The sequence below is a fragment of the Lineus longissimus genome, chromosome 14 (assembly GCF_910592395.1).
Source record: "Lineus longissimus chromosome 14, tnLinLong1.2, whole genome shotgun sequence".
Lineage (NCBI taxonomy): Eukaryota > Metazoa > Nemertea > Pilidiophora > Heteronemertea > Lineidae > Lineus > Lineus longissimus.
The window spans coordinates 15,841,035-15,866,541 of record NC_088321.1 but is presented as its reverse complement, the minus strand read 5'-3'; the positions used below and the strand labels follow the sequence as shown (position 1 = coordinate 15,866,541).

Here is a 25,507-nt window from a genome sequence, read left to right as displayed (position 1 = left end):
CGGCCTTTCCCGCACCACAGTATGCTAATTGTAACTGTCCCGACATCTAATTCAAATGCATTGTCAATTGCCCCTGTTAAACAGGACGCAACAGCTCTCGTATCAGTTTCACATTGTCCATTTCAAATGACAAAATTATAATTTCCTATTGTCAATTTCTTTTTTCGAACATTGAGGCGTCAGGTCCGCCTGTCGTTTGGTTGATATTTGGAAAAATGACCATCTTTAAAAGTGTTGACACGAAAAACGCACACGAATAACCAGGCAAGACTCTTCCATCACTGCACTTTATTTCCCACGGATAAAAATAATCTCTCTTTGTACATTAAATCCACTAATACAATTGAAATAAAGCATCGAGAGTAAAACGCCAGAGTTCGAAAATCAAGGTTCTTCAAATTCTCGTCTGTACACGAGAAGGCTTCATCCGAAAATGAGGTGATCATCACTAATCTTCGATGTCACTCCGGATGACGTCAGCGACATTGACGATCAGCAAAAACCAAGACACTTCCTGATGAAGTCTTCCAGTGCACACACGAAAATTTAAAGATTTTTTATTTCCGAGCTCTGCTTGTGATAATAGAACTTCTGGAATGATATTATATTGTCCCTTACTTCGCAGCTAGTTAAAAGAATTCTAACCTAGCCCAATACACGTCCTATTGTCTTTAAAGAATGCCCGCTCACACCCGGGCATTATGTCCCATTGTGCTATAGTCTCGTCATAGGGTCACTAAGGCGATAGCACTGACCCCATGCAACTCCTTCCATGGGGGTCGAAATGGCCTAAACCGACAATGGCCAATATAAGTTACGGGACTTGATGAATGATGTATGTACATGTATATGATGAAACCACATTGTGTCCGCAGAATCACAACTTGCACTAGAGACGCTACAATAATTACATACATAAATAAATTACAAAATTTGGCATCTAGATTCGGACGGAACATCTGTGCAAGGTGCATTGTAATACGCTTTGGTATGTTAATATACCAAGCGTATATACTGCATCATTGAACATGTAAATAAGGCCCGATTCCACTGGAACAATTTCACAGTCAGCTCACCCTAGCGGAAAAAATACAGTTAGCTCCAGAGCGTATTCTGAGGCTAAGCACAGGTCTGTTGCTGCGCTGACCAAAAGCGGTAAATTTGTCTAGTGGAACCAGACTTTAAGGAGCTATAATACAAATGAGTCTTGTTTTATTTATGACTAATGCAAGTATCAATTCGTTTCTTGTACCCCCCCCCCCCCCCCTCAAGGGTAGTTGGGCTATCACCACTAATCTTTGCCGATGCTTGAGTAGTGTTTATATTTCCTTTAGTGAAAATTTGGCGAAGCTGGAAAGAATAAGGATGCTAATGTGTCGATGTCTTGTCGAACATACAGCCTTACCCAGTAAAATTAGTCCGGTTACTTTATATGATGGTGACAACTGATATATTGTTGATGGTGATGTCTTGACGAAAGAAAAAGTAGCATTGGTGAAAAAAGGGTGATGCTTGAGCCTTAAGATGTCGTTATAGGGTGATAAGGTGTCGTACCCTTGAGGAGGGGGGGGGGGGTACAAGATACGAATTGATACTTGCATAAAGTTATGGACGGAATATAGTTTATCCTAAGAGAACCCAGCTGGTTACTCGAAGGTTTTTTGCTACTACATGTACTAGTAATTTGTATAGATCATTCCCACTGCTGAACAAGCATTTTAGATTTTTCTTTCTCTCAGACTTGATAATGGGCTGCATTTGATGAATAAAGATATACTTTGTGTGTAAAACATACAATACATGTATAATGAATTGGTTTTTTCCTGCACCAACATACTCAATTATGACATTTTTGACCTTATTTTTACAGGTATATTGTATTATAGATACACGTATCAATCAAGTACTGACCGAATCACGAATCCTTAAAAGAAAGTTTTGCAGTTTGAATGCCATTAGAACTTTGCCGAGCAGTTATCAGCAGTTTGTAGACTATTCTCAAGCAGAATCGAGCCACTGAACTTGAGAATACGCTACTTTTCCCTGGACACAAAAAGACAATGTATCATTGCCTTTCTGACAACAGGTAACGCGATATCAGTCGTCAACTGCCCGACTTCTACGAATTAAGAACTTAATATGCAACCCTGTACGATACAAATCGAGAATTTTTTTCTCCAAAGATATTTGCGAATCCGGCATAGTACTACGACACTGATGATGCTGTCAGACTCCGCCGGCCGGACTGTGGACGGTTCAGCTTCCTTTGGGATTGGATGGCCAACCGCTTCTCCTCCAAAAAGTCTTTCTCCATGTCTAAGAGGTCCTCGGCCAGGTCCCGCCTGCCAACACGAACAAAGGCCTTCTTGAGCTGGCCAACCTGTAATGGAGAGAGACGTTGGTGCATGATTAACCCATTAACATCAAGGTTTCTACATCTTATTACGATTCATGCCGACTTACCTCCGGTGGACATCAATCCTCCAGTCTCCTCGTGAAGCATGAATGATACGCACAAGGACAGTAGATCGGCATGATCAATATTTAAAACCTCGGCAACTATGGCCCCTTTGACTTAGAGCAGTAATCGGCTCTCAACAATACACCAAGGACGCATTGCTAATGCATCAGTCCGCACATAGACGATTGCTGCACGGAGAGCTCACTCAGGATCGTAATAGAAATCGGTAAACTTTCCAACCCAATGGGGTTTGAAGAAAAAAACAGTTTCTGCGGATTTGATGTTGAAAACGAAACTAACATTGTCGGATGGACAGTTTGATAACAATGTCCATTATTACTAAATTGGGCAAAAGAAAATAATTTTATGGAAGTGACTACTTGGCAAACCGGCTTACCAAACAGCGACTTTTTCTTGTCCTGAATGGAGAGCCAAACTCATTAATATTAAAGTAAAGTCTCCAGCTCGCCAAACAGGGTAGATTTTTTACCTGTTTGGCAAGCCCGGCTGGCCGAACAGGGTGGCATTTTAGTGCTGTTTGGCAAGCGGCTCTCCAAACAGGACAAAAAAGATGCCTGTTCGGCGAGCGGCTTGCCGAACAGACCCGGCCAAAAGAAATATACCTTACCTTGTCTACTCCTCTGGGGACTTTCTTCACCCAGTTGGTCAACATCTGATACTTCATCTCGTCGTGTTCATACTCAGCTTGGGAGCGTGTGTCCGAGGCTGCTTTGAAATTCGACAGGATAGCTTGTATCCGCACTCGCCGGACGTTCAGGTAATGTCCAACCTTAAACCGATATGGAAAAAGGAAATATAAGATACTGATATTACCTGAAATAGGTTGACGAATCGTTTATTCAAGGGACACAACGCATAACGACATAACCAGGCCGGCGTGAGGAGGCGAAGTCTGCAACTACGACTGTATTCAAAGGCATATGGTTTCTATAGCAATATAGTATTCGTACCTTTTTCCACTCGTCTCCTAACTCCGCTGCTAGGCCCCTGAGGTAGTCTTCACTGATAGGGTCGTGTTGGTTCACGATTGTCAGAGGCGCTCGTTGCAGTGGTTGGGAGTGCGGCTGATTTTCCTGAAAGAAAAAAAAAACATCAACATTACTGAGAATAAATTGTTGAAGGGTCTTTTTGGAATTAAGCTAAAAGAATTCAGGGTTTAATACAGTGTATGATATAGTCAATTCCTATAAGGTCAAGTGATGCTTTTAAACGGGTTTTCCTGTATACTGAAGGTGTCGTGAGTGTCTTGGTGATGGAAGTATGGTAGCTGTCTAGGTCTGTTTTGGGGGTATTGTTCTTCTTTCGGGATCCATCTCGAACACGGACAGGACGAGAGCACAAAACAGATGACTGCAGTGGCTAAGGTTGGTTCTACATACAAATGTCATATAAGTAACAATAAGTCATAGAATTAAATAATTTTGTAAATCGGGCTAAATATCTACAAGTTGCAAGTGAGTAAGCAAAGTTAAAAGTTGTGCCAAAAACACAATGGAAGCCATCTCTACAGAAGTCTTTAACTAAAGCTTCAATTTTTATTTGAGAAAACCTCGATCAAAGACAAGACAATTCAAAGAGATTTCTTGAAAGATTCAAAAGCGGGTATGGTTTGACTTAACACCACTGATAAACAGCTATGAAATTACCCAAGGCGGCAACTTAGGATAAAAACCAAGCAAGACCGTACGTAAAGGTGTGATTTACAGACCACACGAAGGCACAAGGTCCACACCATTCATTTGACCAACAAATGCTTTTACATTCACAACGGACATGACAAAATAGACGTTCAGTCTTAAACATGAGAACAGCACATGAAATATCAAATTGTAACTCATCACCGGATCCAGCATCGGTCTAAAAGAAATTTAAAAAACAACTCTCGATGTAAAAAAACAGATGTGGGTGAGGGGGGAGGTGATAGGGGGAATCCTCGGCTAACATGCCAAACCAGTCGCTACAACAAACAACTCGGATTTTTAGTCACAGCCTCGCCAGGAATCCACCCCAGTTTGCCCTATTCGTTCGTTTTAAAATTACAATGGCGGGGAAAAACGCGATCGATGGGGGTCCTGGTTGGTTTGAGGTGATAGAAGGCATCCTGGGCTAACATGCCAAACCAGTCGCTACAAAAACCGACTCAGATTTTTAGTCACAGCCACACACGAAGTCCATCCCAGTTTGCCCTGAGTCAAGTGAATTGTGGGGCAACAAAATGGCCACCCTATGTCTCAGCCTATGATGTTTCCGACATCTCGACAGCCGTGATGTTGAAAACAACAGAGATGACCCCATTACTCGGCGTAGTTCGGCCAATCCACCGCAAGAGGCCCTAATCTCGAAAGACATGATTGAGTGCTCAAGTTACCTTTGGAATATTGATAAGAAGCTGACACAAGAACTCCAGCTTTTCTTCCACGATGAACTTCGGACCCTCTTCCTCTTCATCCTCCTCTTCTTCGTCATCCCCCTCGACCTGCGGGGCCCGGGTGAGTTTCGCTTTCCTGCAATGAAAATCGATACCGTAAACCACGGATTTTTCAGATATTCTAGATTCGTAAAAATAAAAATCCTTTGATTTAAAACAATTTCAAGTCACTTTACTAAGATCTCTCGTTTTCAATGCGACTGTGTCTGCCGATGTAGTGACACACATGGGGTCAATAGGAATCATTTGAGAGGGGAAAATCTCACTTCAAGTAGAAATACTTCGTAGTTATAGAAAAAAAAGAATTGGATGTCCCTCTCTTGAACTCAAACGGATCAGCTTTGAGCTTTTCCGAGCATTTTCCGAACCTTTGATCCGGAGGAGGTGGTTCCACTTTCTTGACTGTTGTCGTCTTCCTGAACATCTGAACCAACCCTCTGTAGACGGGGTAGTTCTTCTGAAGGAACTTATCGACCTCTGTTACGAAGAATGAGGTGCCGGAAGGCAGCTGCAAACGGAAAGTTTGAAATTGCTTTAAAATTTTAAACACCTCGGTGCAAAGTAGTAATGGTTTCAAACCGTGGGGCTTTGCGTCACGCTTTGTTTGAGCGGTTTCCGGAGTCGCAACCATTTTCTCGTGGTTATAGGTTTGTTCAAATAAACATATAAGCAGTCAAAAATGGTCTAAAACGCATTTTGATGTTTAGTTTGTGCCGTTAATGAATGGCCAACTGTCGGTTTTGGTTGTCTCGCCAAAGGCCTAACATCATTTGGTGCAGCAGTCATTCATCAGGATCGCCCTCAGCATAAACGATCAATCACCAACCTGGGAATTGAATATGAAATTCAACGCCGTGTCATCTTCATTCTTAAGATTTCCCTTGAAGCCCACTTCGATCAGATCGCCTTCTCGGACTGAGATGTCACTGCTCGGGTCCGGACCGTCCTCATACCCATCGTCTAGAATCTTCCGTGAGACCCGTTCAAATCTGTTGATGGGTACGCAGTTTGCGCTGACGTCACATGGCTCCTCACTCCTACGTATAAAAGAGAGGAAACATTAAACTGCCAAGGACAGCACCCCATTGGACAGCCGACAGGAATAGAAATTATGATCGTCCAAAAGAGACCTGGCGCCGGAACTGGAGATGAGGCTGCTTGGTGTGACATGGGGGGAAATGGTGAAACAACAGACAGGCTGCCGCTCGAACTGGGTGGAGACTGAAGACTGGAGCCTTATAAGCTCTCTTGTCTTGGCACGAAGAGGGCTAAGTAAGTTAGGCAGTGTTGTCTTGTAACTTTGGAGTGTTCTCTAGTTGTTCAGGAGGGTAGTCTAGGTGTTGAGAGTCTGTGCAGAGTGTAGTCCAGTCGTCCCAAAGGACGAGACAAAGGTCCCTTCACATGTCAAAGATACTTAAATATTTGTCGAACCTACCTCTGTTTGACAATGAACTTGACATGCCTCTGCGCCAGATAGTTATCGATGTAATCGGCAATCAACCTCGCCCCAGCAGCATCTATCGTCGTTTTCGTCCTCAGCACCATGAATCTAGAAAAGCGTAAGTAAAATGTACATTGCATGTCACAACTGTCGGTTAAAAACTTTGGTTAATGCTGTTGTGAGACAGCCATAACCTCTTGGAATGGTACAAAACGATCAAAATAGAACCACCCTACCTTTGTAATGGTTTATGCATGGTGAATTCCAATAGGTCCATTTTGAGCTGATTGACAACGATATCCTCCGCCACGCACCATTTATTCTTCTCATCAAACGTCACCAAGAAGAGATTGTCGCTTTCGTCATCATCGGTAGCGGCGTACTGGCCCATATACCTGCGAGATTGAATATTGGCAATTACTTAGGCAAGGACCTCACTCCCCAAATACGTAATGTGTCTACCCGAAGCTGTATGCCTGTTCGCCCAACAATGAGTGGTAAACGTTATAGCGATACGTTAAATGTTTTGACTATAACTTCGACCCCTCCCCTAATACTACAGTGAAGGTTGAAGTGCAGTACAGGAGCATGTGACAGCCATTAAAATTAGCTTGTTTAAGGATACAAGGCTAAAATACAGCCGTTGATCTAATTTTGTAAGTGAGTAAAGGTAAAAAGTAACAAACACAAAATCAAAACCTATGCCCACCATTTTGTAATCTCGGCCTTTTTCTTCACAGGTTCATCCCGGTCTTCCTCTGGGCCTTTCTGATCAGCCAACATGGCCAGTCTTATAGCCTCTGCGGGGTCCATCTTGCTTTTTTTCTCCTTCACCGGAGGGGCACGTCCTTTCTTTTTGACGGGTTCGGGCTCGAAGTCGATGACGGGTCTTGGCGAATTCTTCATCTTCTCTTCTTTTAGCTTCTTCAGTTGGGCGAGCTTTCGTGCTTTTACTGGGTTTGGCGGGGATGGGAGGGTGAACTGCAGAGAGAGATTGATTTGATTATATGGATAAAAACATAACTATAGGCAGCGCAGGGTGTTGGTAATAATATGACCAAACGAAATTTGGCCTCGAATTGCGGGTGAAGAAGTTTGAAATGTCCCAAGATAGGTGGAATGTCAGGGACACGAAGGATACTACTATGCGCTATTGATGGTTGGCCTCCATACAACCATATATCATAATCCGTCAGAATACAATAGGGCATCGTCTGCTCTGAGATGAGAAGAGAACTTACTCTGATTGGGTGTCTCAGTTCGTCAGACTGCCATCGCAACCTCAGAATTGGAGACGACGTTAGCAGACCTGCGCAGTTTGGATTTCGCTTTCTGATGTCGGCTACAGAACTGGAATCTACCGGTTGAATCTGTTGGTAAGGTAAACAGTGGTTGAATTGTGATGACTGTCTCCACTTGATCAACACAAATAAGCAGACTATTATGATAACATTACTACCGGTACTTGATGACGAGAACAAGAAAACAGTGTTCTCACAGAACTCGGACGATACGTAGCAATGACCAAAATGAATTTCTGAAGTTTAACAGTTTAACAGTAACCGAGAGCAGTTCGTATGCGTAATCCCATGCCTGTTAGCGCGTATCATTATTGATGCAGCCGACTGAACCAATGGTTAACCGATTCTAACAGGGGATCGGCCTATAATATCAAATTAGAAAATGACGAGGTGACGCCATGAGAACGGTTGACTTTTTTGGTTAACCTGTACATGCCTGGATCATGATATTCTCGTGTTTACTCGTGAAGGTTCCCTTGGAGATGTTCAAGGTGACCCTCGGGTCAACATTTGACGTCAACTTTCCTCCCCTCCGCGGACACGAGAGGTAATCCTTCTTAATTTGAGTCACCACTGCGAGGTTTGCTGGTCTGTCGAGTTCCGCTTGCACGAATTTCATTTCCTGAAAAAAGGTGTGGTAAGTTATGATAGATCTGGTTCGCCTTGATGATACAACAGACCTTCGTAGTTCGTATGATGTCGTTCGTAGGGGTGACGAAACCTGCTTTTACACAAACCAGAGATACCGACCAAACCAATTAAGTTCGCGTTCGGCATCTGGTGAAACTCGAACAAGGTCAGTCCAAAAATGACATCAGTTTCAGAACCCGTCGTCGAAGTCGTCAGTTAACGTTGGTTCGAGAAATTATCTGCAGTCCATAAGGGTCGGATTTCAGACAGGTGGATAGACTTGGCATCATCTACTTAAGGTTAGTATGGACATCAGATCCCCAAGTTGAAGGTAACTGCGCCAAGTCAGTGATCTGACATGGATGTGGTCTTAATACAAGATTTTGAGGTGTTCTTCACTTGAGGATTGCTTGATGTGTTCGATTACTTACCCGGTAATCATCAAATGTGACTTCAAACGTGGCCAGTTCTCTCCATTCTCCATTGATTTGTGCTTTTATCGTCGGTTCTCGCGAGAGCCCGCTCACACGTGACATACAGTGAGGTATCGCAATGTAAATTGGATCAGCAAACTGCAAAGGGACATGAGTTGCAATCACTGTGACCGCAGTGATCAGAGGCAAGGGCAACAGGGTTTCGGGGTATCAATCTATCGCAGCGGGGTTGCATATGTACGACAACCCATCACCTCTGCTACATGTATGGTTCGATATGACATTGTTGACAGTCCATGTTCCCAAGGATAGTCCTAATACCAGTAAGATGACGTACAGACCTGACACCTCAATGGTCTTACCTTGGTCGCATGGCATTGTGACGTCAGACTGATCAGATTGCTGACAAGCTCCTCATTTTGTTTGTATTGGAAGTCACTGTTGATTTGTTCCAACTTTCGACACGTGATGTCGTTGTTGTCCAATGACTTTGGGTTTCCTCTGATGAAGCACCCGATTCCTTGGTCGAACTCTCCGTGCTCTATTTTATGGCTGAAAAATAGAATCAGAATTTAGTTTGATTCTAAATGCTAAAAACAAGCCCTAGTCGAGGAAGTCAACAACGCACTAAGATCAGGAACTATACCCTCCACGTGGAAGGACTGCAAACTGACGGTACTCCCAAAACCTGGGAAAGACCACACCATTCTGAAAGGCTACCGGATCATCACCATGTCCAACGTATGGGTCAAAGTGTGTGAGAAGATAGCAGCAGCTAGGCTCTCCAGCCAACTTGAGAATGAAGGACTCCTATCCGATGCGGTTGGGGGCGCCCGCCCTCAAAGATCAACCACGGCCAACATCGAAGCAGTCACCCACATTCTAGCGCAAGGCCATCACTACCTATGACCTCGAAGACGCTTACAACCGGGTGGATGTTGACATCTTAGCAAGAAAACTCAAGAAGCTAGGCATCGCAGAACACATGATACGCTGGATCATTGCGCTACTCGGAGCCAGAAGAAGTCAGATGCGATATGGCAGCTGGGCATTATCCCTGTTTGAAGTTAGTTCTGGACTTCCTCAGGGATCCCCATTGTCCCCGGTACTCTTCAATGTATACACACACGACATCGTAGACGCACTGATGGCTGAGCAGACCGACCCATTCTCATACGTAGATGACATCATCGTGGCAACCCTAGGAAGCAACCCAGCCGAGGCAGTAGCCAGACAACAAGTTGCGAGCAACGCCCTCCACCGATGGACCGTTGACAACCACCAATCAATCCAAGGAGAGGAGAGTCAATGGATGCTGGTTACCTACGCACACGTCAACCGAAGCAACTACACCCTCTCTTTCAATGGGGGTGCTGTCCCCCTAGTGGAGGTTATGGTGGCCCTGGGCATACAATTGACCAAAAGCTGACCATGGTCAAACACCTGGACCGATTACGTGAGAAAGCAGCGAAGGCATTACCACTCCTGAAGTATGCAGCAAGGCAAAATGTCACGCAGAACGGCCTTGCAAACCTCATGCGGGCAACTGTTGAGAGTCGAATGCTGTATGGCTTACACATAGCAAGCCCAACAGCCAAATCAGCACTCCAGAGACTGCAACAAGTACAAAATGAAGCTTTGAGAACCGTGACCGGGCAGCAAAGCCAACTGCCTGTGCGAGCCTCCGGTTCTGGGTGGGCCGACCCAACATCACGACGCAGCAAAAACTCCAACAGCAAGGGAGTTCCTGCGAGCAATAGCCCCGGGAACCCACCCGCTACGGAGACAGCTTGAAGACGAAGAAGACATCCGCGTCCCGCAGAGGCTTTAAACTGTAAAATCCTGGGTCATCACGGGCAGGGAAATCACAGAGGATGTATGCCCTATCGAGAACGTATATTTCATCAACTGGACAGGCGACAGAGGCAACAACCTCAGCGTGATGAAGATTGGTGACAGGAGCTGGCGCGACCCTACTGGTGACTGCAACCACAGTCTTGTCAGGGCATGGCTAGAGGAGGAAGGCTTCACGACCATCATTGCCACAGACGGCTCCGTGAGGGGCAACACCACTGCCTGGGCTGGATCTGTCTGGAGGGACAATAAGCTACACTTCGAGTGGTCCACTGCCAGGGAGGGACGTTCCAGCAGCTATCGATCGGAGTGTGAGGCATTTGGTGAAGCTCTCGTATGGCTGAAGCGCAACTCTACTCCTGGTGAGAAGGTTGCGATCCTCACTGACTCCCTGAGCCTGGTCAGCCACGTGGAAAAGGGCCAGGTACAAGTCGAATGGAAGGAGTGCCTGGACACCATCTCTGCTGCGATTACGGTAACCTACATCCCAGGTCACGCTGGAATCAAGTATAACGAGAGGGCCGACAAGCTCGCAGGGATGGCAGAAACCTTCGCCGAACTAACGCGGACACCGGCGGATGTCATCGCCACCGTGGAATCGCTCCTCATTGAGGAAGAGATAGCTGAAGCCACCACCTACTGGTCGACAGAGCGACTCGTCGAGAGAGGATGGACGTATGGAGACGGATGGAGGAGACACGAAAGAGGACGGGACAAGTGGTTATTTAACCAACGTGAGCTAGGCGTCCTAACCGCAGGAACTTTGAGAGGCATCATAGAGGGAGGAGGGCCCGAGCAGCAGCCAGCGCCGTTACTCCTCTGTTAGCAGAAACAGAAACAGAAGCAGAACTAAATGCTACTGGTCAGCAGGGTAGAGGTTGATAATAACGACCCCCCTGTAACGCGGTTCATGAGGGTCTAAGCCTTACCAATGTGGCGTCCAGTGTTCCCACTTCATCGTTAACCCCTCAATCCCCATGCGCTTTTCCTTGGCTTTTCTCTCCTGCTCCATCACCTTCTTTTCTTCCAACCTTAAAATAACGGGACAAAAATCGATTATTTATTTGTATATTTGACTTGTAAAACATGCATAGGATTCAAATCCCACTGAGAATCTTCTTATAAGATTCTAGACTACGATCATATTTATCATGTTATACAATTTTTTAAAATCAAGCTCCGCTGATATGCGAGTAGGTGGACTCTTACCTTTTAGCTTCCTCAGTTCTCAGTCTTTCCTCCTCCTGCCGTTTTTGTTTAATCTCATGCTCTCGCGCCTTTTCCTCTGCCCTCTTCTTTCGTTCAAGTTCCAGTTGTATCCGTCTGGCCTCTTGCGCTGCTCTGAAAAGGAGAACACGCCAGTCATATCACCCCGTTGCAATTTGAATCGTTCTGTGGCTTCGACAGTCATCCCGGGAAAATGTTTCTGCCACACTAATACTAATTCGCCCAAGAAAGCTCTTGCAGCAATACTGATGACAACTGAGAGTCTTGGAGTCAAGGAATGTCTAATCAGACAAATTTGACTGACCCGGACTTACATTAGGGATGACACCTACTAGAAGAACAGAAAGGAATACTGGCTTAAGGACCACCAGAGTGACTGTAAAACTATGTAGCTCTACGTACGGCAGACCTCTATAGGTTCTGACAAGGGAGACGAATCATCTGGCTTTCAGTATAAACTTACAGACGCTATGTTATGACGATTTAAAACAAGCACTACTCACTTTATTGCTGCTTCACTAGCCTCTAAAGCCACGTGCTCTGTCTCCGCCGAGAACTTTTGCGCCAAGGCGAGTTCTGCGGTAACTTTAGCCAATGTAGCGTTCACCTGTGCGATCTTAGCTTTTAACTCTAGCTCCTCAACCGTCAGGTAGTCATCCTCTGAAAATCAAATTACAGAATTATTACTCTCGCATATCAACAGGTTCTTTCGGCTGTTCCACAAAGCTTATGATCCGAAAAACAACTACAACTGTTCGGGGTACCACTGCTACAGCGGCGAAAGTGTCCATCCATGAATCTATGACTGGGATTTATCATCACTGTTCCATCCATTGGCCCATCTATAGAAAGATGACGGAGATCCCCATCATAGATCCATCCATCGTCCCATCAATGATCCATGCATGGAAACCGTTGCCTGTGTGGCAAGGTAAAGACGCCACTACCTCAGCTTTTCGATCGACTGAGAGGAACACATCCTACGAAAACCAAAGTGTACCGAGTTCGACGGAAATGTCGCCAAAGCAACAGGAACGGGAAATGCATGGACCAACACCGCAAACTTTGTTTTACAATTAGCACTGTTGACAGAACGAATTGATGGTACCATTCGACATTCGAATCTGCAGCAGAAAGCCAAGGCACACTAACGGTTTCTAGCTGAATCCTTGCCTCCACCTTCTCGGGAGAAATGAAACAACCCTTCTTGACTATGAATCGGATCGAAAATGGGATATTATAAAACTGACTCAAAGGCGGACGTACATCTACACTCACAATGTTTCGCGGTATAAAACACATCTAACATAAAACACACCAACCACATACTCTTTTTCACCTATATAAGGTCACAGGCAGGCATTCACTTCACGCCAAAATACCGTACATTGTCCGTATAAGGTGTCTTAATGCCTGACAACCGACTGACCTTATAATACTGATGTGAAGCTAAAGTATTCAGGAAAAATAAATGTCAATTTGCAAATTGAAATCACAAGCTTGTCTCGTCGTAATGTAATGGTTTTGCTGAATATGAGTTTCGAGATCTAGTTTGACAATGAAAAGTGCATCCCATGAGGGTTCTGATAAGTGATTGCCTGCTGTTTGTTTGGTGTGTTCGAACTAGCGTGAAATTTAATTTCTAATGCTAGCCATTACGTCATTCTGCCCTCATCTCACAGTTGAAAGAATCCAGACCTAATCAAATACACGGCCTATTGTCTTTAAACAAAGCCCGCCCGCACCAAGGCCTAAATTCCCATTGTTTTATTCTCGTATCAAAGATCTTGATAACATCGACCCCCACGGGACAACTTTCATGACGGTCGATAGGCCAAAACTAGCACGGGCATGTTAACGTAATGTGTGGATGCAATGTTTTGATTTTTTTAGCATGAATAGTGATTCAATAGCTTTCGAAATAACTTGCTTAGTTAAAAATCCGACTAAGTGTACCAACTAATTTTCTCCCTCTACGTGCCAACTCTATTCCTAATTTAAATGATCCAATCAATTCTACGCAACATCAAATCTCATTTCTACGCAGCACCGATAATTCTCAGAAGTCTACTTCTATTTTCATCTTAAAATCCTATAAACAATATCGAAGATGGCACGGTCACCTTGGTAACGAGACAACGCTCAATAGGCCTCGGGTGTGTTGCATATAAAATCTGTATGAAACTTTAAGCAGTATGCATCAAATGAGTCATTTCAAAGGACAATAGATTCCTCGAGCTATTACTTTTTAATCACCAACCATAATCAAGCCAACTAGTACATGGGTCTGTGCAGAATGTACAAGCGAGGCCCTTTATTGTTTGCTGAAGCACTTTATTGTTTGCCGAAGCCCTAAGGCCACCCCCAAAGCTTTGCTAATAAAACAAGTATTTGCCAAGCCATTTCTGTCGAGATCTAACGATAGATTTCGATGGAAAATGGAAAGCTGCTCAGAAATTGATCGGAAAGTAGAATTTTACTTGAAAGTCCCTGGGGCACTCATGCCCGTAGGGAAGTTTAGCATAGCATCACTACGTGATATAGATCAACCAGATGACCAGATTCTGCATCCAATCGATTCAAAGGCCTAAAAAAGTTCTTTAGGCATCATGCTTCAACTGAGGCAGTATTACATTACCTACCAAGTTGTATCTACAATATCCAGTATTGTATCCAGTGTTTTCCGGGGCAACAAGAAGTCCAGAAGGTGCATTCCAATTCCCGTTTCCAATTGCAAAGAGCCTAACTACGCACATAGTATTTTTCACTGAAATATCACGGCTCTGACAATGACTACGCCAGGAATGAAAAATCACATACATGTATTATCATTCCATCTCTATTCATATTTTCGCCGCCATCACGCCGAATATTTACTTTACGGAACTTCCCTTTTGCCCACTGTTTACTCGCGTGGTTTTCCCTTTCGTATAGATTTTCATAAAACATGGCGTGTTTTGATTTGAAATGCTTTGCAAATATCATTAGATATCTCAAGGCAGCGTTCTTGGTGAGTTTGTTTAGTTTTGCCTATCGGTTTTCAAATAAATGGCCTCAACTACTGTTATTTGACAGGCAAAAATGATTGTCCTTCAGGACCCTTCTGATAACTTTTACTCAGTGCCACAGTCGTCGGCAAAGGTTGGAGCAAAATTTCAAGATGTTGTTCCGGTTACGCATGCGCCTGAAGGAGTTCATTGGAGATCTTATCATTGCGCATGTGTAACCGGATACAAAATCTCGAAATCTTGTTCCAACTTCAGCAGACCGCGGCATAGATTGAAAGGCCTCAAAGGCTATCATGGCTTAGAGTGATAATGAAGTTCACGACATTCTTATGCGATCTTGGTTTAAGAACATACGACACCGCTTCAAAACTTGTCTGTCAAGGATGTTAGGCATTACATTTCGTATTAGTTTTTAAATACAAATCACTCTTGGTATGTCTATGCTAACATTCAATACTTTGTTTGAGAAAAAAATCTCAGTCGTTGTTTTCACTAAGTTTCACTGTGTGTAATCGAAAATGTGGTGTAATGAATGAAAATATTACTTTTATGAATAATTGAAGTTCTTGGACCACCTTCTCTCTATGATGTTAAGTTATACCGTCTCGGTATTGACCAATATACCCGCTTCTATGCGCCAAATCAGATTTTAAACACAACTCGACACTGCCTGCTCTTTTCCAGATCTCTATGAAGAAAACATTAAAAATGTTTAACCATTTTTGCCGTTTAGCTGATGAAGGCTAGGGTAAAAAAAACAACAAATAAGCCTAAGAGGGCTATCTATCTCTATCTTTTGATGCATAATAATCAAATAAGAAGATACAAGGATGACAAGGAGGCGGATCTAAGAGTTAAAGTTCGTTATTAGCAATAACTTGAACGTGAAATATATTCGCAACTCATCAGTGTACGATTATTCCTCCATGGGGGCCACCAGTAGGCCACGGATATACATACCTTTAAGGCTAAGTTTAGTTCAATATTATTCCGATTGGAGGCACTCATTAGCTGAGAACCACTGAACCCATACAGTGCGCTTCAAACATTTACAAATCGGCCTATAACCCGGGGTCAACACACTGAGATGATAAGGTAAATTAAGCATACATAGGCCTTCTTTGTGTGCGCATGGAGCCCAATAACCCATGCATTATTATCCGATTGACAAAATCCATTTAGCCTTTAGCATAATGTTAGCTTTATGAAAGTCTGGCCCGATTCGATCGAATATTAAAAAGAAATATTGACCTAATCAAATATTTCAAAGGCTAGGGGGTTGGCCTGTATGAAACGCTCGAAAGGAAATCTATTTAGCTGTGACCTGTTTCGCCATTTAAGGATCTCAATACCTACCCGGTACCAGGCGTTTCGAACCTATTGAACTTATTAAACTTGTTGTAGCTAAAATGTCCAAAGTCAAGTTCTATAAGCTGATATGCAAAAAAATCGCTGCCAACGAAAGTGAGAGAAAGTACATTTTCGAAGAAGAAGATGCTCACCTGCACTAATTTCAAACGACTTCTTCATCACCTGGTTATGGATGCTGTCCTTGACCGATTTCATCTGTTCTCGCAGATTCACGAGGTACTTCTGAGACTTGAGAGAGTAGCTCTGATACTGCATCACGCATTTCGTGACGTCATTCACAAGATTCTTAATCTTCTCCACAGGAAAGTCATCATCGATGTCACCAAAGAAGGAATCGTCTGAAAATTGATTACAGTATTCCGTGACGTCAAACGCAAATGTTGCAGAATCGAATTCGCCATGTTTTCTAGGTTGAGGGCGACCTCTAGTGTCCGTTTCCATCGGGTCTTGCATAATATCCCTACTCTCTTTTCTAGGAGGTGCGAACTTTGGTGATGAAGTGAGTGCGTAATGGTCGCCATCGCTTTCGGAGCGTTTTCTCTCGGTCGGAGTGGCGCTGCGACTCCGGGGTGTCTGTTCGTCTTCTGTGTAGTCATGATGATCACCTGAAGCAAAACAAAGATGAATGGATAAGTTGTTATCTTCAATAATTGCTTAGAAGTAGAGAAAAATGTATGGCGCCATTATAAATATTGAGAGGTAATGCGTCAAACTAATTGCCAACCAGAATTATGTGATCTAAGAGGCTACATGTGGAGAAATTTGAAGAAAATTGATATTTTTAGGAAGTTTTTCAAGATCAAAACTATATTATCTTTTTTTGGTGACACCTAGTACCTATTTCTGTCATATCTCCGGCAGACAACACCAGAATATTCTGCGTTTTGTCCGATATCCGATAATGACGCCCAGAAGAGCTTACATTCAGTTCATCAAAGTAGCCAAAATACAATAATCGGAAGAAATGCGGAATCCTTATTATTATTGGACTAATAGGCACATAACTGTCATCTATCAAATGATAATGTGATTGTTTTCTTTCAGTAGATTGACTCTTCAATTGAGTCAGATGGACGACCATATTGTGGTTAGCTACGCCATGCTTGACGACCATTTGATCATGAACAGAAGCCATAAATCGTCATTAGATCAAGCGATCATGATTCTATAGTTATGAATGACCCGAAGAAGTAAACGACTGTTAACATTGGTTTCTTTTCTATTCGATTCGTTTAGATTAGACCTAGATAGCTGTAAATATGGTAAAAGTGAAGTATGTTAAATATAGTGTCACATCTAATGAAAGGGACCGCCTGGTTAGGCTGATGAGACACTCTTATCTCTATCATTCTCGGCGCCTCAGTGGCAAGACGATACCGTAGAGTGTACCATACATTTCTGTTGCAGACAGCCCCTAATACTACTTAATTCTCGAGCAGCATTTTAATATCTGTCTATGCGTGGCTTTTGGCCAATATCACCTTTCACTTTAGAAATTCCATAAAGTGATTTCTGACAATTCAAATCATATCTAAAGCCAAGGGCTTTATTATCACCAAAATCTAAGCTTTTACCTACGCGCAGTGTGATATCGCTTATAAATGAAGAAAAGTAGGCTACAGTATTGATACCAATGACGATAGAAAGCTAGAATTTCTATTTGACGTGTGCTCAAAACTGATGATTTATGGGCGAGAAGTCACAAATGCTTACGCACGTAAAGGAACACCATTATCTTAGCTGGGCATTTGCCCGCATGGAATTCAAAGCCAAAACCATCTGAAGCCAAGGACATAATACGATCTACCATCAAAAGGGCTTCTATTAAGCACAGTTTGATATCAAGGCTGAGGAAAGTAGGCTATGGTGTTGAGAACTAATCAGGCCATAAAAGGGGCAGACTTGTAGTAAATGGGTCATTTTGCAACGGAAATCAATCCGATTATTACCTATTATAGCTACATTAAATGGACACTCGGGTGTCTATCATAAGGCATCATTAATCATCACTAAAAGAAACAATCAATCCGGCCTACACTTATTGTAAACAAAAACATGGTAACAATAGCAACGCATCAACATACCTTCATCTTCTTTTTCGCTATCGACTTCCTCCTCGATGTCTTCTTCGGGAATATCCTGATTATCTTCGGGATCATTCGGCTCCACGGAAACCCTATCGTTAGCGCTCTCAATCCTCATCACCTCGGCCTCCATTGCCCTTTGCTGTTCCCCTTTTGAGTCAGTACTATCCTTAGAATCACTGCTCCCCCTTCTGTGGCCCCTCACGTGATGCTGTCGTGGATGTTGCTGTGCAGTACCTTTTGCGCGATGGCCGTGGCTGTGCTCTGTGTTGTAATCAGACATCGTAAAGCCGTAGTTTAATCACGAAATTATATAGCGATTTTTTAATCTAAGGCCACGAAGTCAAGTCTGTATAAGAGGCCTTTGTTCCATAATATTGCAATTCCAGACACACTTTGAGAATATCAGCCGATCAGTTCGCACCCACAACACAGTAACTCTCACAATTAAGTTTGTCTTGTATTTTGTTGACAAAAAATCTGCAAATATGAAGAAATGAAATAATGAGTATTATGGTTAAAGGATGGCTTCGATTTTATCATTACTCTAACGGTTCGTGCATAACTTTTCCGCTATTTCGCAATTTTTTTCAGATTTAGTTTTTATCCAGAACGTCAACATTAAGACTGGGACTTTTTTTAGGAAGGCAGATGTTGCGGGAAAATTCCGTTTATCTCGGCTATTCCTGAACAGAACGGACGGTCGTTAAACAGACTAAACCAGATAACAGACGATTGATGATTGGCGCAACTAAATCGTTTTATGTTATCTGTTGATATATTTTTGTTTTCGATAAACACATTATGTGTAACCTATGCCAAAAGCCTGTGTTTTAGAATACGTTCAATAATCTACCACTTAAAGCTGACATGCATGCATAAAAACCCTAACGGCCAAGTTGTAAAACACCAACGCCCGTCCGCCATGTTTGAACGACCGGTCAGCCATGTTTCAAACGCCATCAGATTTGATAGACCACCAGCAGGCCGCAGTGGCGCTACCGTATTTACAAACAGAGCGCTGGATGTAGAGCACAGATACGTGGCCATTGCGACCTTTCGCGGCCATTGTTTGAAATCGAATGCCACCTCATCAGACAGTTCCTCAATACACGCATGGTTTTAATACCAGCAAAGCGGGAAATTGTTTTGCATCTTTAAAACTCGAAAAATAGCTGCGTGCTCCTATAATCATCATAGGGTGTCATGTCCATCTCCTGATTATGTATCTTGGCCAATATTGTAAAAGGGCAAATTTTAAAGTCCACTTTGAAACTGAAAATGGTACAGATGTCACGAAAGAGGCCATTCTGTCAAGCTTGTACGTGAAATGAAAGACTGAAATATACTTTTGTTTACAACAACTGTTTCATGGCATGGTGGGTAAGGCGGTAAGGATCAAGTGGCGAGGGTCCTGAGTTCGAACCCGCCCGAGGAATATTTTTAATTTTTTCTTTTCACGAGAGCGTCTCTGTGTTGTTGTCTGTGCAGTCAAGTGAGATCAGTCGCTGGGTGTCTATCATGGATCAAGTGCAATTGGTCCTTTGGTGGTCGGGCGTTTCAAGTGTTTTCTAACTTGACCGTTAGGGTTTTTATGCATGCATGTCAGCTTTGAATGACTAGTTTCACTTGCGCTATGTCATTCGTATCCCATTTTACGACATTGCTACAAGTATTTCCTCGTTTTGTCGTCCGTAACGATTCAAACCTTTACACCGGCGTCGATCGCTCAATATACCAGGAAGTGCGCCAAAACCGCTCCTTGCCGATAATGCTCTTACACTGGTCAATATATCGAACACTTGTTGTGTAATGCAAAATCGATGAAATAATATTCATATTGAGGACCAATTGATCGCCTAATGAAGTGTACGGATATTTGACCCACTGGCTGGTAATCTGGTACGATGATATGTAGAATGTCTGGATACTAAACGAAACCGGAGACCTCTTTGGGCAGCTAACGCTGAACCAGATAGCCATCCTCCCACACCACTATGAGGGAACCGACTGGTAATCGATAAGAGGAGTCAGGCGCCGCTTTAAGACAAATCGCCCAATGAGAGAGAAAAATCCCAACAAAGTAAAGGTTCTCCACGCCCTGATCCCCGGGCCAAAATTTGTATGCCCCTCTTCATTGCCAGCGTCTTTTCTTGGGTCCAAATGTGCAGATTTTACCACACAACCATGTAACATCTCGAATGGTCTCCGTCTGTTGACATTTTTGATTTGATTTCGTAGAAAAACTATATTTGGTAAACTCTTGACCTCATGATTAAAAATAGTTGAAAATAGTTTATTTTTAGAAGCATTCGGCAACATTTGTGTCATAATTTAGGCGAAATCGAAACGAAGTTCCGAATAAGACTTTTGTCGCCAACCGATTGTCTCTGTCGATATCGAATCTAACGACTTTGAACATATTATCTCCATTTTTTTAGATATTTAGAAGTTGGTCTGGCGTGTAAACGCGTACGAATGTGATCTAATCTGGTCTGCTCTGGTTTGATGTACTTATATACTTAGGCCTACTTCGTCTTTCGTACCAACTAGATTGTGAAACATGTTCACTGCAACAGATAACGAAGCGAAAAGAACGATAAGCGTAAAAAGCGTAAAAAGCGAGGAAAGCCAACAGCGGATCAATTTGACCTGAATCAACTTACCAATTCAATTATCGCCGTTTAAAAATCCAACTGAAGTTAGACCATCTTCAATGAGAAGTTCATTCCACTGTCACAATTCCTGCAAAGAAAGTGAACACTAAAACAATGCAATGTTGCATGAGAATAAAATCACGAACACTGAATGTATAATTGCTACTCCCTTCCCGTTTCTAGGGGTCCCGAGACATGGCATTAGTTACCAATGCTATTGTGAAATCGATGAATTGATTGATTTTATGAGACAGATTACGTTTGATATTGATTAGGTACAGGCGTAAGTTTGTTTATATTGCTTAGTTCGTTGAGTTGTCGACAGGTGGAACACGCGTGGAGGGCGTGGATAGCAATGCACTGTTTGGAGCCTGACTTACAATGCAGGTGTCGTAGGTTAGAAGGATGAACAACAAGAATGTCGTTTACGTCACTGACGATAATACCTTCCTAGTTGTCACTACCGCACCCGATGTCCCCACGGGAAAGTTCACGCTTTTGTCAATTCTCTGCAAATAAAACAAGGATGTATCATCCGAAAATGCCATAAGTTATAAATCTTCTTCCTCGGGCTATGCTTTCTTTGAAAACAACAAACTTTTAAACTTGTTTCCTGTGTTGACGTTACTTATTTGCGAATGTCATGCTCTGTTTAAAGTTTAAGGCGTTGCATTCTCGAGTTGTTTTGGTAATGTTACCAAAAGCGACTTTTAGGGAAAAAAAAAAAAACGACTTTTTTTGGACTAAATTGGGAAAGGCCTTATGGCCTGACAGTCGTGTAGGGGCGAGGTCACCGCGTTTATTTGACGTATCGACCCCCATTAAACTGTTTCGTGGGGGTCGATGTAAGCAAGATTTGCCCTGATAACCCTTTGATAAGACAGCAGAAAAAAGGGAATTTAGGCCCAGGTGTGAGCGGGCTTTGTTTAAGGATAACAGACGGTGTATAAGGTCAGGCCTGCATTCTTTTACCTGCGAGATAAGGGGGAGCTTGACGGTGATGGTCTGAAGCCCACAATACCCAAGTATAACCCGATGTCGGCGAGTTCCGCTGAAGATGAACGAGCAGAACAAGTAGACAGGTATATGACCCCCCCCCCCCCCCCATACACACACACTTTTCGCCCCTTGAAGTGAGAGGGAAACCTACGTCAAGGTTATACAACAAAACAAACCAAAACAGAAAGATATTGAAACAGCTAATAGTAAGCAGTTTGCATAAACTTTCTCTAAATATTCGGGAAAAATATTTGCAATCTTAGTGCCCCATGGAGGTGCATGAGTCAATGTTTGTAAGGCTACCATATGTACCAAGGCCTAGTGTAGAGTACACAAACAAGCCTATAACCTACAGACCGAATCCTAAACAAACTCAGCGTAAGCCACCTTAGCATAAGCGGCCCTGCGGCGAGTTTCTCGAAATATTTTTTGCTGCCTCGCTTTTGTGTTATGTTTCTTCTTTAAAGTTCTTTATCGAATTATCGATCCAATTTTATGCATAACTTGGCGATGTCTCACAGGATTGATGTCGCATAGGATTAATAAAGCGGTTTAGGCCAGCCAAATAGATCGAAAATTGAAAGATTTGGGGTACGGAGAACCGAATGCCTTCAAATCGGGTGGCGTAACCGAAACGTATCATTTATAGTGAGAGGGAACCAATTCGATTTGTTGTAGGCCAACCCATATGATCTTTTCGTTCATGGTTTCACATTAAGATAAAGTTTTTAAGTCAAATGATGATTATTTTGAAATCACAAAATACCAATCTAAGTATTGATTTTAACAATTTGTTCATTTAACAACCAGATGTATAAATATGTTTACAACTGAATTCTTTATTTCATTTTGTTATTATTCTACACGTGTCCCAATTCTCAACAGAAATAACTTGTATTCAGAAGGGTAAAGGTTAAGACCTCCGATCTTTTAAACCAAAAGGGCCTCGGGGATTTTGGTAAATCGTTCAAGAAGTCAATTCAAGCAGAATGTAGCAGTGAGGGGCGCCTGAGCAGAATGGTTGAACTCTGGATTACAAGATTAGCTGGATGTTCTCGCGATATGTTTCTGAACTTCGGGGGTTTCCTCAACAAGGGCTAATCACAAAATCGCATTTGCCACTTTTGACAAAACTGTTTTAGACCCAAATGACAAATCCCTAAATTGAAACAAAAAAGGAATATTTGGAAAAGATTTTTTTCGGTAAATTATGAGAAGTTAGTGGTTTCGGACATGAAATTGATGTCTAAATGACAAGGAATCTAGGTAGCTTTGCAGGAAGAAGTTTAGCGTGAAAAACCCATTTTTCGTTGTTTTAGTACGCAAAGGGTCCATTGAACTCCTGGCTCGGGAAAAAGGATAATTTCGATAATTCCTGATGAATTCTGATTTTATTTTTACTTTAAATGCTCACAATATTCCGTAAATAGCAGAAAACATTGTGAAGTAACTTTTGAAGTGAACGTCTTTTTGTCATTTGAAAGTTGGAGCAAAAAGATCCAATAACTATTTTCACATCATTCATCTTTTAAATATCATTTCGTCGTCATGCAGTCAAAATATGAATGGCGCTCCAAATATTGACTGAGTGGAGGACACTCATACAGTACTACCATTCAATGAAATACGGTATATGAGATCAATATGACATCTATGACAACAATTGAGTCGCCTTGTGTATTTAAACACATGGTCATATGTATAAACAACATTGGCCTAGCACAAAATTCATAGGCCTGAGGCCTGTTTGACAATATATAGTACAAGTACAGTGCGTAAAGTGCATCAACCAAGGCCAATTTATTTAAAAAAATAAAAGCTACAGTTTAGAAAGATGTGAAATAAAGTTGATGTCACCTACCTTAGTTATTCCAATGACAGCGATCCTGTCAAGAATTCCGAAGCTTCTCAAAAAGTGTCACAATTCAGTTGTCAAGTTGATGCGAAGTGACTCCATGCGGAATAACACGGAACTAATAGTCTCGCGCACTCGACGTATTTGGTTGGCAAATTTATCATCTTTCCTGTGCATAATTGTATTGACTGTATTCACTTTCATTTGAGTTTATCAATAAATGATGAGAACGGTCATAAATTTGTACTACCAGTGACCATGGTTTGTTTGGTTCGTGGCAAATGGAGTGTGCACGTGATTTATCACCAAGGTATTGTATTCGTGCGCATTCGGGTGCAGCAAGAATGCTCACGAGTACTCTGAATGGTCTACGCTGTATGTAAAAAGTTGAAATTTCAGGCCTACTTTCTGTAAAAAGCGGTGCCGATTCCAAAAAGCAGTTTTATTTTCACTCTACTCAGCCTGCAAAACTTAATGATATGTTACCAGTTCCATTTCACGCTCTGGCGATCGCTGATAGGCAAACGCGGTCATTAATTCGTTGGCCTACTCCGTTACGGCTTTTGTTCAGCGTTTACCTGGTAGTGAAACCTGATAGTTTGCGTTGTGAGAGCTTGACAACCAGTGAAAGTGAGAGTTTTAAGTACAGTTGAACCGCCTTCAGCGGCACTATGGGCGGTTATTACCGCAAATAAAGACAAACCAAAGCAAAGACACTTGTGTAGCATATCAAAGACACGTAGATTGATACTCCTGGGCGGTTATTACCGCAAATAAAGACAAACCAAAGCAAAGACACTTGTGTAGCATATCAAGGACATGTAGATTGATACTCCTGTGTGTGCCACATCAAAGACATCTGTACCATACACCACGTCAAAGATAACGATGCGAAGTCAACAGGCGGCGCCACTGTAGATTGCTGGCGGCCGTACGCTGCCTGTTGACGTTGTTGTTATTTGCCACCTCTCTCCTATGGCAAGCCGTTTGCTTCAAAAAGTCGAAATGATTTTTTTTTCTAGTCGAAATGATTTTTTTCTAGTCAAGATATTTTTTTTCATGTCAAGAAAAAAAATTTGAAATTAAATTTTTTTTTTCAAGTCGAGATATTTATTTTTCTTCTCATTTAACTTATTGAAGTTGAATCAATTAATAAAAATTTCACTGCGAGAAAAAAATGATTATAAAAATAAAAATAGTCGCTTATATCAACAAAAACCTATAGTTGTCGAAATCGTTTTTACTTGTCCCAAGACGGTGGCGCCGCCTGTTGACTTCGCATCGTTATCTTTGATGTGGTGTATGGTCCAGATGTCTTTGATGTGGCACACATAGGAGTATCAATCTACGTGTCCTTGATATGCTACACAAGTGTCTTTGCTTTGGTTTGTCTTTATTTGCGGTAATAACCGCCCAGGAGTATCAATCTACGTGTCCTTGATATGCTACACAAGTGTCTTTGCTTTGGTTTGTCTTTATTTGCGGTAATAACCGCCCATACGGCACCTCTCTTCATTCGTTCTAACCTCTATCAACGAAGACAACTAATTTGCGACTAAAATAAGTGTCCTTAATAGAGAGAGTGTGCTTGATAGAGAGGTGTTCTACTGTAGATGAATAGCACTATGGGAGTCATTACACAAGTACATCGTGTGTCGAAGTCAGAGACACTAAAGCAAGGGGCACACGAGAGATAATGTATGTGAGATCTTGTCGCTTAGGTCTTCACTGGATAA

At 42.5% G+C, this 25,507-nt stretch overlaps 1 protein-coding gene across 2 annotated transcripts; it reads right to left on the bottom strand.

Moving 5' to 3' along the window:
- Positions 1 to 268: 268 nt before the first annotated feature.
- Positions 269 to 24,034, bottom strand: LOC135498879 (uncharacterized). Of its 2 annotated transcripts, XM_064789388.1 has the most exons (21): positions 23,778 to 24,034; positions 21,298 to 21,426; positions 20,927 to 21,005; positions 18,261 to 18,740; positions 16,308 to 16,781; positions 12,301 to 12,457; positions 11,780 to 11,911; positions 11,500 to 11,601; positions 9,079 to 9,268; positions 8,714 to 8,854; positions 8,089 to 8,274; positions 7,593 to 7,721; positions 7,061 to 7,332; positions 6,588 to 6,746; positions 6,346 to 6,459; positions 5,737 to 5,947; positions 5,279 to 5,418; positions 4,851 to 4,986; positions 3,433 to 3,555; positions 3,090 to 3,251; positions 269 to 2,380 (listed from the first exon to the last, which is right to left on the bottom strand). In XM_064789388.1, exons 4-21 carry the CDS (start codon positions 18,541 to 18,543, stop codon positions 2,207 to 2,209), a joined length of 3,285 nt encoding a protein of 1,094 aa, XP_064645458.1. In that variant the 5' UTR covers positions 18,544 to 18,740; positions 20,927 to 21,005; positions 21,298 to 21,426; positions 23,778 to 24,034; the 3' UTR covers positions 269 to 2,206. The 2 variants fall into 2 exon arrangements, with proteins under 2 accessions (XP_064645458.1, XP_064645460.1); XM_064789390.1 differs by lacking the exons at positions 18,261 to 18,740; positions 20,927 to 21,005; positions 21,298 to 21,426; positions 23,778 to 24,034 and adding an exon at positions 17,014 to 17,098.
- Between the last annotated feature and the right edge of the window lie 1,473 nt (positions 24,035 to 25,507).

Bases quoted from the DNA above. Each gene is read 5' to 3' on its own strand.
- LOC135498879 (XM_064789388.1), bottom strand. From the start codon at position 18,543: ATGTCTGATTACAACACAGAGCACAGCCACGGCCATCGCGCAAAAGGT. The intron at 11,602-11,779 runs GTAAGAGTCCAC...CGTTATTTTAAG, and splicing joins AGAACTGAGGAAGCTAAAAG to GTTGGAAGAAAAGAAGGTGA. The intron at 9,269-11,499 runs GTAAGGCTTAGA...TCTATTTTTCAG, and splicing joins GAACACTGGACGCCACATTG to CCATAAAATAGAGCACGGAG.